The sequence below is a fragment of the Bufo bufo genome, chromosome 2, assembly GCF_905171765.1.
Source record: "Bufo bufo chromosome 2, aBufBuf1.1, whole genome shotgun sequence".
Classification (NCBI taxonomy): domain Eukaryota; kingdom Metazoa; phylum Chordata; class Amphibia; order Anura; family Bufonidae; genus Bufo; species Bufo bufo.
The window spans coordinates 772,985,184-773,004,690 of record NC_053390.1 but is presented as its reverse complement, the minus strand read 5'-3'; the positions used below and the strand labels follow the sequence as shown (position 1 = coordinate 773,004,690).

The 19,507-nt window shown below is 40.2% G+C and overlaps 1 protein-coding gene across 1 annotated transcript in view; it reads left to right on the top strand.

The window, feature by feature from the left end:
- The window catches only part of ZNF518B (zinc finger protein 518B), a 40,959-nt gene extending 22,343 nt beyond the window's left edge, over positions 1 to 18,616 (top strand). Inside the window, exons 2-3 of the mRNA XM_040419101.1 lie at positions 12,537 to 17,108; positions 18,029 to 18,616. Coding sequence (XP_040275035.1) covers positions 12,807 to 14,759 — 1,953 coding nt within the window. The 5' untranslated portion in view covers positions 12,537 to 12,806 and the 3' untranslated portion in view covers positions 14,760 to 17,108; positions 18,029 to 18,616. The remainder of the gene's footprint in view (positions 1 to 12,536; positions 17,109 to 18,028) is intronic.
- Positions 18,617 to 19,507: the final 891 nt, after the last annotated feature.

Here is a 19,507-nt window from a genome sequence, read left to right as displayed (position 1 = left end):
CTGCAGAGAAGGAAGTGCTGTGCGCTTCCTGTTCCGGCCCGGCGGTCATATGACCGCCGGGACCGGAGTGTGCAGGAGCTGTGTGAGGTCTTTCAGAGACCTCAATCAGCCCTGCTCTGAGGCTGTACAGCGCTGGATTGCTGCTGTACAGCCTCTCTAGGGGTGCATTTGTCCTGTAACTGGGGCTACTATGTCAGCCCCAGTTACAGGAGAAATCAACTGTGAAAAAGAAAAGAAAAAGTGAAGTAAATGTCCCCCAGAGGTCTTGTATGACCTTATGGGGGACGAAAAGTGTAAAAAAAATAAAATAAAATAAAGGGTTGAAAAATAAAATAAAAAAAAGTTTCACATGTAAAAAAAAAAAGTTCCCAAGTAAGGAATAAAAAAAAATAATTAAAAATAGAAAAAATAAAATAGACATATTTGGTATTGCCGCGTCCGTAAAAACCAGCTCTATAAAAATATCACATGACCTAACCCCTCGGGTGAACACCGTAAAAAAAACTAAAAAAAAAAACTGTCAAAACAAGCAATTTTTGTCACCTTGCATCACAAAAGGTGCAACACCAAGTGATCAAAAATGTGTATGTCCCACAAAATAGTACCAATAAAACAGTCACCTCATCCCGCAAAAAATGAGCCCCTACATAAGAAAATCTCTCAAAAAATAAAAAAAACTATAGCTCTCAGAACATGGACACATTAAAACATAATTTTTTTGTTTCAAAAATGCTATTGTGTAAAACTTTAATAAATGAGAAAAAGTATACATATTAGGTATCGCCACGTCCGTAACAATCTGCTCTATGAGAATTTCACTTGACTGAACCCCTCAGGTGAACGCTGTAAAAATAAATAAATAGAAACTGTGCTAAAACAACCAATTTTTTGGTCACCTTGCCCCATAAAGTGTTCTAATGAATGATCAAAAAATCATATGTACTGGCACCTTATCCCCTAGTTTCCAAAATGGGGTCACTTCTTGGGAGTTTCTACTGTAAGGGTGCATCAGGGGGCTTCAAATGGGACATGGCATCTAAAAACCATGTGGAGTTCCTTTTCTTCTGCGCCCTGCCGTGTGCCCATACAGCAGTTTACGACCACATGTGGGGTGTTTCTGTAAACCGCAGAATCTGGGTAATAAATATTGAGTTTTGTTTGGCTGTTAACCATCGATGTGTTAAAGAAAAAAATTGATTAAAATGGAAAATCTGCCAAAAAAGTGAAATTTAAAAATTTGATCTCCATTTTCCTTTAATTCTTGTGGAACGCCTAAAGGGTTAACAAAGTTTGTAAAATCGGTTTTGAATACCTTGAGGGGTGTAGTTTCTACAATGGGGTCATTTATGGGGGTATCCACTATGTAGGCCCCACAAAGTGACTTCAGACCTGAACTGGTCCTTAAAAAGTGGGTTTTGGCAATTTTCTTAAAAATTTGAAGAATTGCTTCTAAACTTCTAAGCCTTCTAACGTCCTAAAAAAATAAAATGACCTTTCCAAAATGATGCCAACATAAAGTAGACATATGGGGAATGTTAAATAATAAATATTTTATGAGGTATCACTTTCTGTTTTAAAAGCAGAGAAATTGAAATTTAGAAAATTGCGAATTTTTCAAATTTTTGGGTAAATTTGGGATTTTTTCATAAAGGTGAAATATTTTGACTCAAATTTATGACTATCATGAAGTACAATGTGTCACGAGAAAACAATCTCTGAATGACTTGGATAAATAAAGGCGTTCCAAAGTTATTACCACATAAAGTGAGATATGTCAGTTTTGCAAAATTTGGCCTGGTCAGGAAGGGGGCAAATGGCCCAGATGGCAAGTGGTTAAACAATGCCTATAGTTATAGATAGGATTACTACAGTGAGCGGGGCCCGGTGCAATAGAGTACAGTGACTGCATCGGGCCCCGCTGCCATTACAAAACTAGATGCCGACCCCAGCCCCTCCTCCCTCCCCACTGATACACCGCCCGCCGCGCTGTGCAGCATGTGGTCAGCGGTGTATCAGTGTAAACTGCAGCATTCGCCCCATAAGATCCACTGCAATTTTTTGGGGGGAAAAGTGCGTCTTATAGGGCGAAAAATACAGTACTTTATTGCTTCACATGGACATTGACATTGCTAGTGTCACACCTTTTGTGGAACTGTATATACATCCGTTGATACCATTTTGCAATGATGAACCACTGACAATGGAGAAATGTGCCGGGACCTTTTAAGGACCCCCACAACTGTATCTGGCTGCTCCAGTCATTGGCTTTCAGAAACAATGAGACTTTGCTTTGGCATGTCTTCATAAAACTTTACTAATGGGCACAATTGAATTTGGGTGGGTTTGGTTTATTGGTTTATGTTGCATCATAATGAATGAATGAGTCAATTTGTAGCATACAGGATAATCTCTCGCCCATTTAAATTATACCGATTTCCTCCTCTACTAATGGAGGTTTCCCCTAAATACAGTTATTCTCCATATTCTAGTGAACAGTTCTGAGGTATAGTGTACTTTGTTTTTGCTATTCCTAAAGCAACATATTTTTTTTATGTTTTTTTTAAATTTTTTATATATATATATATATTTTTTTCTCTTTTATATGTTATAGACATCTGTCTCCGTGATATGTGAGTACTTTGTAGCTTAGGTTAACCCTTTTCCCGACTTGTGACATACTATTATGTCAGATGTCAGGTCTTTAAAGATGGCTCACGCTCCAGAGTGGAGCGAGCTACATGGTAATCAGGTGCCTAATGTCCACGACCGACTGTAATGCCAATAGTGGACATTTAACCCCTCAGATGCCGTGGTCAATGTGACCTGGGAGCACAAAAACCCTGAAGTGCGCTCTTCAGGGTGTGTACCGGCTCCCCCTATTGAGGATCAGGGGAGCCGGATGGTGTGTGTGGCAGCCTCTGTACTCCTGAATGATACAAGACTGCTGCACATAGGCTCCTTTAGAGATCCTGCCTATAAAAATTCAAATCCCCTGCCTTTTCCCAAAATAAACAATAAAAAATAAACCTCATGGCCATCCCCACGTGCAAAGATGCCCGTACTATTTAAAATATTAAAATATTTATCCCATGCGGGAAATGGGTAATGGACGATTCGCTGGTTTTTGGTCAGTTCACCTCCCCCAAAAAATTTGAATAGAAATTTATCAATGTCATACACACCCCAAAATGGTATGAATAAAAAAAAAAAAAGTACAGATTGCCCTGCAAAAAATGAGCCCTCACACCGCTCTATACACGTAACTACAAAAAATGTTATAGGGGTCAGAATATAGCGATGAAAAGAAAATAACATTTTTTTTCAAGGTTTTTATTATTTTTTCCAGTATTAAATCACAAGAAAAACTATACAAATGTAGTATCGCCGTAATTTAGTTTTACCGCATAGTGTTTTGCTGAGCTTTCTCACCTTAAAGTTTGGATACTGTTTTTAAAGAGAGACTACACCCACCGGTTTAAGGATAGTAAAATATATAGTTTAAGGCAATATTAATAATAATTTATAATCGGGCAAAGGTATTTCCTTCTTTTGTAAGTTAAGTATATACAACGTATAAAGAGATCACAGAGTAAACTTCATCTAACAGCGACACATCAGCTGGGAAGCCCTGCGAAAGCAGCTCCGCCTCGATGGGGAAAACGCTGATTAGGTCCCTACAGAAGGCATCCCACCCGACCCCTCGTAGGAGGAGCTTCTGAACTCTTCCCTAAAGGGGTACAGCTTTATGCAGTTTAAACAAAGAACTCCTCCACTCCTTATGACATGCTCAGTATAAAGGGTCACGGTGTACCTTTTGTTCATCTGTTATCATTCCGCACCCCAGAGCGGCCAATTCCCAGATCCGCAATGAATCAGAATCCCAAAACAACCATGAAAATATATTCACACAAAGTATAACTCCTTTCCCCAAACAATTCTAAACAAGTCTTCAGTGTCCTTCACAGGCCGCAATGGCTCTAACAGAAACAAAATGAAGTTTAATCTGAACAGATCCAAAATAGAGTCCTAGTGATCAGAAAGTACATCTTTACATAGTGAACATTGTAAAAACAAAACCCATGAAACTTACAGAATTGCAATTTTCTCCAAGTCCACCACATTTGGAATTTTATTTCCAGCATCCCACTACATCCAATGCAATATTTAATAGTGCCATTAGAAAGTGCAACTTGTCCCGCAAACTTTGGCTGCATGGAGGCAGGGAGTAAAAAAAAAACGAAAATGCAAAAATGGAAAGTCGCTCCATCAGCAATGGGTTCAACCAGGAGTCGGAAGAGATCTTCAAGCCAAGTTGTTTATTGGAGTTTGTGGACTACTCAAAATGGTAGTGATCTCTAGCCTGCTCTCACTTTCATGGAATATCCCGTTGTTGATATTAAAATGAGAGGACATGGAGCCATTCACTCTAACTTATAGGTGTAAGTCCATAAAATGAACGTATCTGGAGCATTGCGTTGATACAGGACTACAGTCCTATGCATCCAGTCCACTGTGTCAAATGTCTTTTCCCTTTTCCTCAGGTCATTATAACAAAGGCACACCCGCTCAGGAGCAGTTGAACAGCAGATAAGCTTCTGACAGCCTGTGATAAGACACAACTCCAATTACAGACTTTTAACCCCTCAGATGCTGTGGTCAACTTCAAGACTATGGCATCTGAGTGGTCATTTACCAGAAGTGATCCGTTGTTTTGGTTTTGTTTTTTAACTGGTTCTATTAATATTTTGTTGCGACCTCCCTGAATAGGAATCTACACCTACCAGAGGGACTTTAACACGGCTTTTAACAGAGTTGAGCCTGACCGAGCATAGCTGCCTCTGGTTAGAGTTTAGTGAAGGGTTTACACGGCCCAATGATTAGCTGATTATCGGGAAGGAAATGTTCCTTCACAACATCTGGCTTCTCATTTAGTGGGGGTGAAATGCTGCGTTTCACTCATTCATCGGGTGATTGACTGCACCCTTATACGGGCAGATTATCGGGAATGAGCGTTTATAGGAACGTTCGTTACCAATAATCTGCCCTACAATCGGCCCATGTTAACCAGCCATTAACCATTGAATGTGTTCATTTTTAGACTACTTTCACACTAGCGTTTTTGCTGGATCCGGCAGGGTTCAGCAAAACGCTCCCGTTGCTGATAATACAACCGCCTGCATCCGTTATGAACGGATCCAGTTGTATTATCTTTAACATAGCCAAGACGGATCCGTCATGAACTCCATTGAAAGTCAATGGGGGACAGATCCGTTTTCTATTGTGTCAGAGAAAACGGATCTGTCCCCATTGACTTGCATTGTGGGTCATGATGGATCCGTTTTGCTCCGCATCCCAGGACGGAAGGCATCATGCTGCGGTTTGCTCTCCGGTATGGGAACGCAACCAAACAGAACGAAATTCATTTTGGAGCATTCCGTTCTGTTCAGTTACGTTTTGTCCCCATTGAGACCCTATGACGGATCTCAATACCGGAAAATAGAAATGCTAGTGTGAAAGTGGCCTTATTGAGGTTTTACACTGTGAAGCACCATGTGTACATTTTTGTCTTAGATAAGTAAGGATAGAAACACAATACACAGAGATAAGACTCTGCATACAGCTTCCTTGACACGCTTGTGTTTATGGAGACTCTAATCTATGACATTCTTGACAATTGACTCTCATTCATTTCAGCTGCACACACAAGTTGCCCCAAAGAGGGATTAAAAAAATAAATAAATTGCTACAACTTAACATTTTGACCCTTATTTATTAACCTCTTCCCAACATCCACCATACATGTACAGCGGATTAACGAAAGCACCCGCTCAGGTGCGGTTGAACAGCAGACAAGCTTCTGACAGAGCCTGTGATAAGACACAACTCCAGTCACAGAATTTTAACCCCTCAGATGCTGTGGTCAATTTCAAGACTATGGCATCTGAGTGGTCATTTACCAGAAATGCTGCCATAGCTCCCCTGCAACGAGTTTGTGGGAGCCGTTCAGTTGCTATCAAGGGCAGGGGGCTTCTAAAGGTTCTAAGGCCTGCCATAGCAGAGTTCCTATCATGCCCTGCTTGTGGCAAAGCTTTATAGAAATGCGCCGATTGTCCCATAAACTGCAATAGTAAACCATTGCCGTCTATGGTATAAGCAATCTAATGATTGCATGTTAAAGAGGACCTTTAATGGGTCCAAACATTATAAACTAAGTATCAGGATTACGTAGGGCATACTGCAGGGATCTAACTGCACTTATTATTTTTTCTGGGCGCTGCTCCGTTCGCCTGCTGTGGCCCCCGTTGTATTCTCCCGCCTGGTATGCAAATTTTTGCATCAGAGCAATGAGGAGAAGACCGAGTCTTTCTCCGTGGGAGCCTCCTTCTCCCTGGCTCTTAGCCAATCACAGCGCAGAGCGTCATAGCCAGGGAGAAGGTTAGTTGTTGGTTTTTTTTTCTCCCTGGCTGTGACGCTCTCTGCTGGGAGAAGGAGATGCCCACAGAGAAAAACTCAGTCGCCTCCTCATTGCTCCAATGCTAAAATTAGCATACCAGGCGGGAGAATACAATGGCCATCGTTTCTTCCTTTTGGACCGCTACAGGAACCGCCTTGGGCTTAAAGAAGGATGCTCTATCTACTTGTCTCACCTTCTGTATAGATTCGTTGAGAAGCTCTTGTGAGTAATGTTTCGTCAGAAATTGCAATTTCATAGTTTGCGCCTCTTTCTCAAATTGCTCTGATTTTTGTGCAGTTTATTTTTAGGCGCCTTAACTGACTGGCAGAGAGATGGCAGCTTGTATTGAGGATGAAGCTATTTTTTGCTACCTCTTTCTGATAAGTACTGCACACGAATGTCCCTGGTTTCTTCTCTATCTTGAGATCTAAAAATTCAACTCTTTGTGAAGTAATGTTGGGTGTAAACTTCAAATTATACTGATTGGCATTAATCTCATCAATAAATTGTACTAGAGGCTGATGGGATCCCACCCAAATTATTAAAATATCAACTATGTAGCGCCGCCTTAGGACCAGGTCCGCCTCAAACTTTGGGGTAATGGTGTCCTGCTCCCAAGCTGCCATAAATAAATTAGCATGGAGCGAACCTAGTACTCATGGCGGTGCCCATAATCTGTAAATAAAAACTAGAATCAAAATAAAAATAATTGAGTGAGTACAAAATTAATCCCCTCCAATATGAACTGCAATTGTTCTAGTGATAGACTGCCCTTTTGGGTCAATATTTTTTATATGGACTCTAACACTTTAGACTATATGGACTATGGTTGATGCAAGTATATAATGAACTTACATCGAGCGTGGAAAGTATCCAATGGGGATGACAGTATATGTCCTCCAATAGTGTCACAACGGCTGTAGTGTCCTTGAGGTGGGAGGGAGTGTCTTTGACATAGGGTTGTAAGAACCTGTCCAAATACTGGGACAGGTTCAATGTTAATGACCCTATGCCAGAGATAATGGGCCTTCCTGGAGGGTTTATGGAATCCTTGTGCACCTTGGGAATACAATAAAAGATGGGCATTCTTTTCGGTGTGCCCAAAATAAAGGTAAACTCTGACTCATTCAAAATACCTTTTTTCTCTTGCCCTGTTACATAACAGCGACGATGTTTTATAGTAGGGGGTTACAGGATCTTCATGTAATTGTATATATTTTGTAATGTCTGACAACTGTCTCAAGCACTCTCTTTTATACTTCTGTGTCTAAAATTCACGATTGCCCCATCTTTGTCAGCTGGGCGTATTGTGATTTTTTTAAAGTCCTCTTGTAACTCTCTAATTGCCATCATTTCTTGTTAAGGGAGATCTAAACCTCCTTTCGTCCTCGGATCTAGTCTTCTGATATCTGCCTCTACTGCCCCCCTGAAAGCAGCCATTTCGTTGCTCAATTCTTGTTTTGGGTACATCTTAGATTTCAATCTTACGTCTACAGGTTGATATTCTGATGTTTTTTCAATTTGTTGAGTGATGTTGCTTTTCATTAAATATTTTTTACAGCATAATCTTTTTAATATACTTCTCTACCGCTATGTAGGTATCAAATTTGTTTAAATTGGTGCTGGGGGCAAATTTTAACCCTTTTGTCAATGGTTGTTTTTGTGAACAAGTTAGTTCCCTTGTACAAATGTATTCTATTATCTCCTGTGACTTCCCCACTTTCAATCTCGGACCTTTTTGTTTTGGTCTGCTTCTTCGTGTTCTCTTTTCCTGGTGACTGGGGTTAACTGTGTGAATGGGTTGTGAATTTGTGCTTGGACTAGAATATCGTTTGACTTGGTGTTTTAATATATGTGTTTGATCTAACTTCGGAGCTTCTTGTGTTTGTTTCCTTGAATAGAGAGAATGTCCAGGGGATAGTTGTCTTGGGTGTTTCTGATGTGCTCCCCTGATATTGTGATTGTGGGTGACTCCCTTTGTGTAATTGCTTTTGATATCTGGGTTTGGTTTTTGGTCGTCCCTGATTTTTGAATCCCAGACTCTTTCCTAAAAAAGCAGATGGGACTCCCACATTGGTCACGGTCTTAATTATACTAAACCTATTAATAGAGTGGTCCTTTTTTAGACTACTATTGTCTCCTCCCCCCAACTAATGTCTATACAGGGCTTATAGGCGTTGTTTTGTTTCCTTGAAGTAATTGAGAATTTTTTTTAAAAAAATTCTCAAGAATTTCTTGCTCTATTTTGTCTAGTCTTATTAATAATTCAGTTTGGAATCTTAAATACTCATCATCCTTTCTGAAAGTGTCCATTGTCTTTTTTTTTTTCCCTTTTAATTTGCTGTTCTAACTCACTCACTAACTCTGTCCTTCGTTGAATGACCAATTAAACAAATGCAGTTGATTGTAACTTAAAGAAGCATTCCCACCGGGAATCAAATCTCTCCCCACATAAATCAGAAGCTGGAGTCTTAAATAATGTCAGGCCTTGTGGGGTAATGCCTGCCTTTAAATATTGTGATAGCGATCTGATCTCCCACCGGTGACGCAGCTTTTTTTATCAGAAGTTTCTCCAATGACTTAAACGTATCATACATGTTTGGTTGTGAGAAACCCGTCTGTTTTGGTGCAGATGTTTGTGCTTCCAAGAAAACAAATATTTTGCCAAATATTCATATTTGAGCTTGATTTAAACATATATCTCAAAACTAAAAATAATCGACAATATTCCCCAAATTTTACAGTGCTTATGCAAATTGCTGGGAGACAAATTCTCTGTGTGGTAGTAAATTATACAATGTAAAAAAACTTCCTGAGAAGCTACACCGGCATTCTACCGGAGCCCAGCCTGTCGGATACCAGCTGAAGAAAAATGAAATCAAATAATAAATTAGGCTGGCTCACCGTATATATTTGCATCCGCATAAATTTATTAAACCAATTGGATAGACTAATAAAAAAAGGTTTAAAACCACTTGATTAATACATAACCACGTTCCTTATTAACCTACATAAAATGCAGTACTTGGAGTACTCCAATTAAAATGCCCACTTTGCTCTCAGAATAATGACATAGGTTTCAGATAAATGACGACTGGTTTCTCCGGTATGCATAGCATTCAGCCAGTTCGTTAAATCGGGCTGACTTACCCTAAATTGCTTTTCAATGGCTTTTGTTTTAAGATAACGCGATGAGTTAAGAAATTTGAGTTAAAGGAGTTTTCCGAGTTATATCTATACATGTTACTTTGTCTTATAACAGTATTAAAAAAAACATTTGTAATTTATTCTGCATTGTTTGTGAACTGCCGATGCGGGTCACGTGACCCCTGACGTCATCCACCAGGCTCCGGCGGTGACGTCTCATGTACAGGCTTCTCCCTGCCTTAGGGAGTGGCTGGGCTCTGTACACGAAATGTCTGAGCCTTGTGTCTCCGCCCTCTCTCTCTCTCTCCCCTGGCTGCCGCGGCTCCTGAGAGTTATCGCGCATGCGCGATCCTTATCAGTGCCTGTAGCGGGGCAGAGATTCAATGGTGTGCCCGCTCCCTCCCTGTGATCCACTTCAGTATTCCTCTCCTTTATTCATGCAAAGCAGTGCCAGGGTCGGTAAGTGTGCGTGTGCCCAGATTATTGTTGGGTGGCCTGAAACTATACTTATGCTGCCTCACACCACCATGCTGAAGCCATGCTCGGTGACCCCAAAAAAAAAAATATATAAACATCTCCCACAAATGGCAGAATTGTGTTTTTCTGTTTTCCACCCCACAAAAACCCTTTTTAAAAGTGTTTCAGTACACTGGCCCAGATTTATTTATTAATAGCTTAGATACATATAGCTTGGATATGGATAAAGCTTAGATAGATGTAGGTCTCATATAGCTTAGATACATATAGCTGTGTATCTGCAATGTGACAGGAAGATCTTCTGCCTGTGTGAGCTAGGAGATGATCATGTGACAGTGTATGCAAGGTTAGGTTGTGCAGGGGGCGGGGAAGGGCAGATTATTCACACCCACAAATATTCATGAGGGAGGGCTCAGGCATTGTTACACGCCCATGTAAACAAAGCATGAATAACAGAACTATACAAAGGTGTAAGTATGGGTTTTCTCTTAAGAAATCAAGCTTAACTAATGTTTGTTTTTGTTTTTTCGATAACTCGGGTAACCCCTTTAAGAGTGTTACCCCTGCTACATCTGTATGATAACAAAGTTTACTGTACTGTAAATATGATCTACTAAACAACAAATACAGTTGTTTTATTAGAGAAGAGGCTATATTGATTGGTTGGCTGTGAGTCTGAGGCTTTGTATACCGAGTCTAGTGTAAACATACGATGGCCCAGGAAAGACCATTGTATCTCGAGGGATCACTGTACTCATTGAAAACCATATTGAATTTTTTCATATATATATATATATATATATATATATATATATATATATATATATATATATATATATATATATATTTTTGTTATTCTGTAGCAGTTAATACAAATAATATGGCCTCCAGTATAGATAGGTAATCAATTTTAAATTTACTCCTGCTGTGAGGAAAAAGTTATCTGCAATGTAATCCTCATTGTCAGTAGATGTAAAATTGGGGTGACGGTACGACCGCTCTGTTGATTGACCTAGATAAAGACACGCTTAGAAGAGCACTGGATCGATTGGTGTAATGTCTAAAGTATTTTCCCTGGGTTGTTCCGCAGGATCAACCTGAGGGTGGGGCAGAGACACATTCCTTTCCACTGTCAGATCAAGCACATTCGTTTCATACTTACACTGGAGAGTACACTACCGCTGTGATTTGTCTACTAAACTCCACTTATCTATATGGAGCTATTATGTGGGATGTATCTATAGTATTATGTAGGAACTGTATGAGAATGTTTGTTATTTTCGACCTTTAAAGGGAACCTGTCGGTGACAAACACCCCGAACTGCCAGTAATACCTTCAAGTAGCCAGCAGTGTTTTTCTAATGATGATTTTGTTCCTGCAGTCAGATGCGGTGAATAGCGTGCTCATCATTAGAAACACGCTGCCGGCTACTTGAAGGTACTGCTGGCGGTTTGGGGGCGTTTTTTATTTGCCGCTGACTGATTCTCTTTAAAGGGGTATTCTGGTTACCATAAATATAACCATGTTTTAGACTAATTTATCATCAATTATGACCTAATATAATGTAAATTTCACATATTTACCATTCAGTAGTTATAAAAAGTTTTCTTCCTCCACTACCCATGACATCGACCTGTAGTTCTGAGCCTTTGTTAGGTCGAGCATGCTCAGTGTGTTGCTATGAATTCTGTAGCTAAATGTCTTGTGAAACAAAGGGAGTGTTAGGCCCCTTGCAGACGAGCGTGTCCAGATTAGATCCGGATGCGTTCAGTGAAAACTGCGCGATTTCGCAAACCAGTTCATTCAGTTTAGTTTGCGATCGCGTTCAGTTGTTCATTTTTTATTTTTTTTGCGTGGGTGCAATGCGATTTAATGCGTTTTGCACGCGCGTGATCAACTGAATGTTTACAAATAACATCTCTTAGCAACCATCCGTGAAAAACGCATCACGTTTTTTTTCTAAACCACGTATGGACCCGGCGGCCCGAGTTGCAGTGGAAACTGTCAGATGCAGTGGAAAATCTTCCAAACTGTGCCGACCCGAACCGATCCTCTCAGTGGAAACGAGGCATTAGTGTGCTGGTGATTACTGAGTAGAGGGGGCGTGACCGGACTGTATATCAGGCAGCCAATCAATAAACATCAAAACTCACAGCAGGAAAGCCAGAGATTGTGGGGATTGTAGTCTTTGAAGTTTTGTGAGGGAAGATCAGGCGCCATGATACACTCAGTGTGTTGCAGGCTCACACGGGATCTAGACAAATGGATTGCAAGGTATATTGAAACACTAGTGTTTATATAAAACTGCATTAAGCTTGCAGCCTTAATGCAGTTTTTCTAAAATTAAGTTACTTTACCGGAATACCGCTTTTAAGTGGGTATTGAATGACTGTATTGTGTGGAAAATATTTGGCAATGTTACTGTTTTTAATGTAACAATTTTTTTTTATTTTGTAGGTCTCCGGAGAACACATGCAATTTAAGATTTAAAAAAGAAAAATTGCAATATACAACAATACATTTTTGGAGTAAGAAATCTGAACCTTCTCGACTTTCATTAAATCCAGGAACTGTTTGTTTTGAACTCCACATCATCTAAAGAAGTTGTCAGTGTTACAGTTGATAAGTAAATGTGTTCCTTCTACATGAACTGGTCCTTTTAAATAATAAATATGTAACTAAAGGGAATTTTTATGCGAACAAGCAAGAAACCTTGGAACAGGAACCATGATGAATAATATGCTACCAAAACAAATGTTGGAAAAGTTCAACTGTGAAAAATGCAGATTTTCCACAAAGGACCCAAATAAGTATAGAAACCATGTGTCGCTTCACAATGACATTAAGTATGCATGCTCACATTGTGACTTTGTGTCTTACACTAAAACCGAATTTCAAAAACACTTGGTGACACATACTGGAAAGTTTCCTTACACCTGTGGGTACTGTGGATATGGGGCCATTAGAAACGATTACATTGTCAAACACATCCGAAGAATTCATGGTGATGGCAAGATCCTGTGTTCTGTGAGCACCATTGAAAACGAGTCCAAGAAAGCATCAATTAACATAACACAAGCTCACGTTTTGGCACCCACTGTCCAGAACATCTTACAGAACAGCCCTTCCTCATTCACTGAAGACATAATAGACCTAACAACAGAAGTAGATAGTCTTGGCTCAAGTAGCAATAATATTTTCCCCAATGGAAATAACATTGCAGGTCATGTCGAAGTTGAAGTAATTTCACCAGTAGACCAGCAGCTAAATCCATGGATACCATTAACTGTGGTTGCACCAACATCTTTTAGAGTGCCGCACAATTGTATTGCTCAGGTCGTGGAAGTGAAACCAGTCAACAGTGCATGTCACTTGGTTTTGAAGTGTTTGAATTTGGTCGAATCTGGTATGCCAAACCAACCTGTCACTACTGAACATATTTATGAACAAAAATTTTCTGTACTTGCCACCTCATCTAAAAACATCACAGAAAATCCAACTAAAAACATCACAGAAAATCCATCTAAAAACATCACAGAAAATCCATCTAAAAACATCACAGAAAATCCATCTAAAAACATCACAGAAAATCCATCTAAAAACATCACAGAAAATCCAACTAAAAACATCATAGAAAATCCAGCTGGTCCATCATTACAGGAGTGTGCAGTATTACGTGATGTCTGCCAAGAGAATGTATTGTGCCCGTCAAATGCTGTTTGTGCAACTGAAGAAAATCGTCCCACCAATGTGACCTATCCAAAAGAAAATACCAATGAAATAATAAATTCTATCAATGATGTTGTCAGTGGCATGTTTGATGACCTTGAGGAGTTTTCTGGAGGACCAATAATTTCAGCTGTGTTTTCTCTAAGTTCTGACTCTCAAAATACCATTGAAGGTATACAATGGGAATGTCCATTTAGCAGTCCAAACACAGGTCCATCAAATGATGCTGATACTACACCCTCCTGTTTGAATCCCCCTACCATTCAAGAAGGACCTATTGAATGTGGCTCTGAGTTAAAGCTGCAGCAGATTGAAATGGACAAATCTCAGGATCTTGTCAAAGACGTTGTCATGAAGAGTGAAAAAGAAACCTCTATAATTATTATGGAGGACGTTAAGCAAAGCACTGATCCTGAAATACAGTTATCTATTAAGACAGTACCAACAGATGTCAAGAAGACTGAATGTCAGCCATTTGTTATTCAGAAGAGCAGGAAAAGTGGGCGTATATCCGAACGTCTTGTCAAGATGGAAAAAATCGACTTTAGCAAGCCCCAGACACTCTTTTTATCTTGTGACAAAAGAATAGTCATGCAGCCTCTTTCGTGCACAATGCAGAATAATAATGAAACATCGTCTCTGATGGGTAAAGTTACGCCACAGCTGCAGGTCCCAAATAAAATGAGAAGAGAGAATGCAAAAGTGAAGCTTAAAAAAGTGTTGGCTACAACTATGAAAGCCAGATCCCCACCAAACCTAAGAACTCTCCGACTGTATCCTTTTAAGGTGGATCAGGTGACGCACATGCCGAGCTACAATCAACCTGTAGTTGTATTAAACCACCCTAATCTGGAGTCAATGGAAACATCTCATATTATGAAAGCGATCCAGGTGTTTAGGGGCAAAATCACAAAAATAACACTGTCCCAGCAAATGCTTAAGTACGTATGAGAACAGTCTAGTTGTCAAGTGTTGGTCTTCATACACAATATCCGTTTTCAACTTTTTATTTTTTTTGTCTTAGAATAATTAAATATTAAAGCCATGGTTTTGAACTATATTTTTTGCATTAGATGTGCTTTAGGATGCTCAGTCATTCAGTTAAAATTTTCTAAATATGTACATTTTGTTGTTGGGTCTGTTGATCTACATTCTCCTCATTGTGAATGGAGGTTAATTGGTAACTAGGGACTCTAATTTTTTAATTTGTGTCTTCAACAAGGCATTAGAACCTTTCTACGGTCTATAGGACCTAGATACAGGGTGAAAAAGTTGTGAAGGTTTTTTCACCACAGACATTAAGGGCATATCTTATGCTCACTTTACTTCTTTCACACCACAAAGTATGAAGTGACCATTTATGTACAGCCTCCTGCCCTCTGCAAACATGGAACATGAGACCACTTTTTTCAGGGTCTTATCACCTTAAAAGGAGTTGTCTGGTTTCCACCTAGGTATCAGCCTAGAATAAAGAACTGATAAGTAGTTAGCAGATCCAGTGCCACCACTTAAGTTCTCCCGGCTGGGCTTTATTTACCGAGATACATCATCCATCACGTCGACAATAACTCACTGCGGTACCACTGAAGGCCATGGTTGGCTGCAGCGGTCACTTGTCAATATGATGTCACACCGCAGCTGGGTAAATGGAGTGCGGCCGAGACAACTGGAATTGGGAGGCTGCATCTGGCAGGTAAGTACTTTACAGTTCTTTATTGCAGGCTGATCCCGTTGTCCGGACTCCACCTGAAAGCAGACAACACCCTTCAAATGTTAGTGGGTCGGAAAAGTCTGTTAAGCCAGTATTCCTACTTTTGTTTTTAAAGCTGGCCTTACATATTCGATGTAAATCAGCTGGATCGGCCAACAATCTAATGTGTATGAAGACCTCTCAACTCTTTCCTGATGGCAGATGTTGGATGCAGATAAGGATTGGGCTTTCGGCTGACAGATATCTAATGTGTATGGCCAATAGAATACTAACCATAAACAGTATTTTATGGGTTGTGGCAAGTTTTGAAGTTATCCCCTATCCACAGTATAGCGGTTAACTGATTGGTGGGGGTCTGACGACTGAACCTGGCACCGCCCCTTTAAAATGCCATCATTGACGCCACTTACAAATACAGTAAATTCCCGTTAGCTTCCTTGTTAACTAAAAGATTTACTTAAAGGGGTTATAGGGGGAGGAATAAATAGTGATGTCCTATCCTCAAGATAGACCATCAATATTAGAACGGAAATGGTCACCCAGCACCCCCGCCGGTTAGCTGTGATGTCTCCGTAAATCGGTCACATTGCCTAGGTGCAGAAGGGGGCTCGGACCTCCGACGATCTGATAATGATGACCTGTCCTGAGGATAGGTCATCCTTTTCATTTACCGGATCACCCCTTTAAGACTAAGAATGTAAAGAATTTTTTCAAGAAGTGGTACATCTCTTACCGACAGGCTTTATCTTGTTTGAGTGATGCCGATCCATCCATGGTAGCCTAATATACCCTCAAACTGCTATTGCCATCAGTGTTTAATATTGATTATTGGATTCTGCTAGCAAGTCCATCTTCCACATAACTGGGGGTATGACTTGCGTGTTGGGATCATTAATCCCAGTGCCTAAATGATTGGTTGACTGTATTATTTCTGAGATTAGCAAACACATTCAGACACCAAAGATCCTTTTACACAGACTAGTGTATAGGCAATTATCAGGAAAGAACAGAATATACCTGATAATTGCCTGATTGGGAGCGGAAATGATGACCACATTTCCATCCAGCAATCATCTCTGTAGAGGTACGAATGATCACTACTACGATCGCCCATCCCATACAAGTTAATTGTCTCTAGGCAGCAGCTCCCGGTTTACATCAGATGATCTGCTGATCAGAAGCAATGATTTTGGGTGCTGTATCAGTGATTCTTTCAGCAGATGAATGAGCATTTGCTCGCTCATTGGGTAATCATTGGCACATTTACATGGGCCAGTTATCAGGAACGGTCGTTCTCGATAGCCTGCCACTGTTGAAGGACCTGAAGATCAACAATCTCGATACCAGAGCAGTGCTTCCAGAGGTGAAATACGTCATATTACACAGATCATACAGTGATAAGGCATGTGCACTGAGGCCATGCACACCCTCGTTTATAAAAAAATAAATAAAAATGTACAGATCTTTTTTTCTGCTCGGTCAGATGCCAAATATCAAATGGGTTTTCTTCTAAGATGTATATTTAGAATTTCTAAGGAATAATTCTGTGACATCTTTTCCTATATTGTGCTGTAATTCCCTCTGTTAATGTATGACTTGCAGAAGGTTCTCTTTAAAGGGAACCTGTCATCAACTTTATGCTGTCCATACTAACGGCAGTATAAAGTAGAGGCAGGTGAGTTGATTTCAGCGGTCTGTCATTTATAAGTTAATAGTAGGTGGTTGCTGAGAACCAACATCACAATCATTGCAGATTAGGCCTGAAAAAGAGTCACGGCCACCTGAGAAGAGTCATGGTTATTTATACATTCCTGCTCTCCCTGCCCACCTGCTGATTGACCACCTTCTACCTAGTTTTCTCTCTAGGAGAGAACTGCCAATCATCAGCAAATGGCGGGAGAGCAGGAGATTATAATAACCAGGACTCTTCTTAAATAGATTTGACTCCTTTCAAGGCCTGGGCTGCAATGATTATGATGTTGGTTCTCAGCAACCACTTACTTTTAGCTCATGAGTGACACTTGGCTGACATCAGCATTTCTGTCACTATTTTATGCTGCCTTCAGTGAGGTCAGCATAAAGTTGATGACAGGTTCCCCGTCAGCAGATTTGTACCCATGACACTGGCTGACCTGTTACATGTGCACTTGGGACCAACACAGATGTCTTCAGCTGCCCCATGTTCATATGTGTCCGCATTGCTGAGAAAAATAGTTTTAATATATGCAAATGAGCCTCTAGGGAGCAACGCCCTCTTCGGTTTGATTGACAGGGCTACACAGTAAAAACATCATCACACCTGCCTGGCCTTGTCAAAGTGGAGAGGCTGTGGTGGTTACAGAGAGCTGAGCCTCTAGGTGTAATGGTAACGCCCCTGTTGCTCCTAGAGGCTCATTTGCATATAGTAAAACATCATTTTTCTCAGCAATGTGTACACATACGAACATGGGACCAACACAGATGTCTTTGGCTGCCAAGTGCACATGTAACAGGTCAGCCAGTGTCCTAGGTACAGATCTGCTGACAGATGGCCGTTAAGTATCCACAGGTTACAGCAATGTGGAGTTCTTTGAGGTGAGCTGGTAAACCTATTCCGATCTCCTACAGCTTAGATTTGAGAAAGGCCTCATGCACACTAATGTATTTTCTTTCCGATAGTAGATATATAAGGAGAAAGGTGGCTCCCCCTCTGAGAAGAATATGGTGCTCTAATCGGGACGCTGCTCCTAGTCACTAAAAATTACTAGACAAATGGATAGGCACTCAGACATCCGGGGTCACAGTAAAAACACACGTTTAATATAGATAATAAAACACAATAAATTCTTTCATGCTCGCTAATAAAAATAATCTATCATAGAATCGCAAGAGTAAATTAGTAAATGCAGTACTTGTCGTGGAAAAACCGCAAGCAGTAATTAGAGGTTAAACTGCATACACAGTCTGTCAAAACCCACATTATATCTTGTCACAATATAACTGTTACCCTTATGCAAGCAGAATGACAAATCACTTTCTATCTACAGTTGCAAGAAAAAGTATGTGAACCCTTTTGGAATGATATGGATTTCTGTACAAATTGGTCCTAAAATGTGATCTGATCTTCAACTAAGTCACAACTTTAGCTGACACTCTAGGATTCTTCTTCACCTCATTGAGCAGTCTGCGCTGTGCTCTTGCAGTCATCTTTACAGGACGGCCACTCCTAGGGAGAGTAGCAGCAGTGCTGAACTTTCTCCATTTATAGACAATTTGTCTTACCGTGGACTGATGTACAGCAAGGCTTTTGGAGATACTTTTATAACCCTTTCCAGCTTTATGCAAGTCAACAATTAATCGTAGGTTTTCTGAGAGCTCTTTTGTGCGAGGCATCATTCACATGAGGCAATGCTTCTTGTGAAAAGCAAACCCAGAACTGGTGTGTGTTTTTTATAGGGCAGGGCAACTATAACCAACACCTCCAATCTCATCTCATTGATTGGACTCCAGTTGGCTGACACCTCACTCCAATTAGCTCTTGGAGATGTCATTAGTCTAGGGGTTCGCATACTTTTTCCACCTGCACTGTGAATGTTTACATGGTGTGTTCAATAAAAACATTATAACATTTAATTATTTGTGTGTTATTAGTTTAAGCAGACTGTGATTGTCTATTGTTGTGACTAAGATGAAGATCAGATCACATTTTATGACCAATTTGTGCAGAAATCCATATTATTCCAAAGGGTTCACATACTTTTTCTTGCAACTGTATGTTCTTTATCCATGGGTAGACTCATATGCGCTGTTAAATCCTCATTAGTACCGAGTATCGGTCTCGTATATATATTGTATAGCGTTGCTAGAGTAAATTATTTGCGGAGAATCTCCACCAATGCCGATATATATAGCACTTTGTGGCACTAAAAATGTCCATAAATAGACTCATATCAGTGGGTTGATGCGGAGTTCAGTGTTCTTGGTGGCGTCCCACCTATTATAGAACACT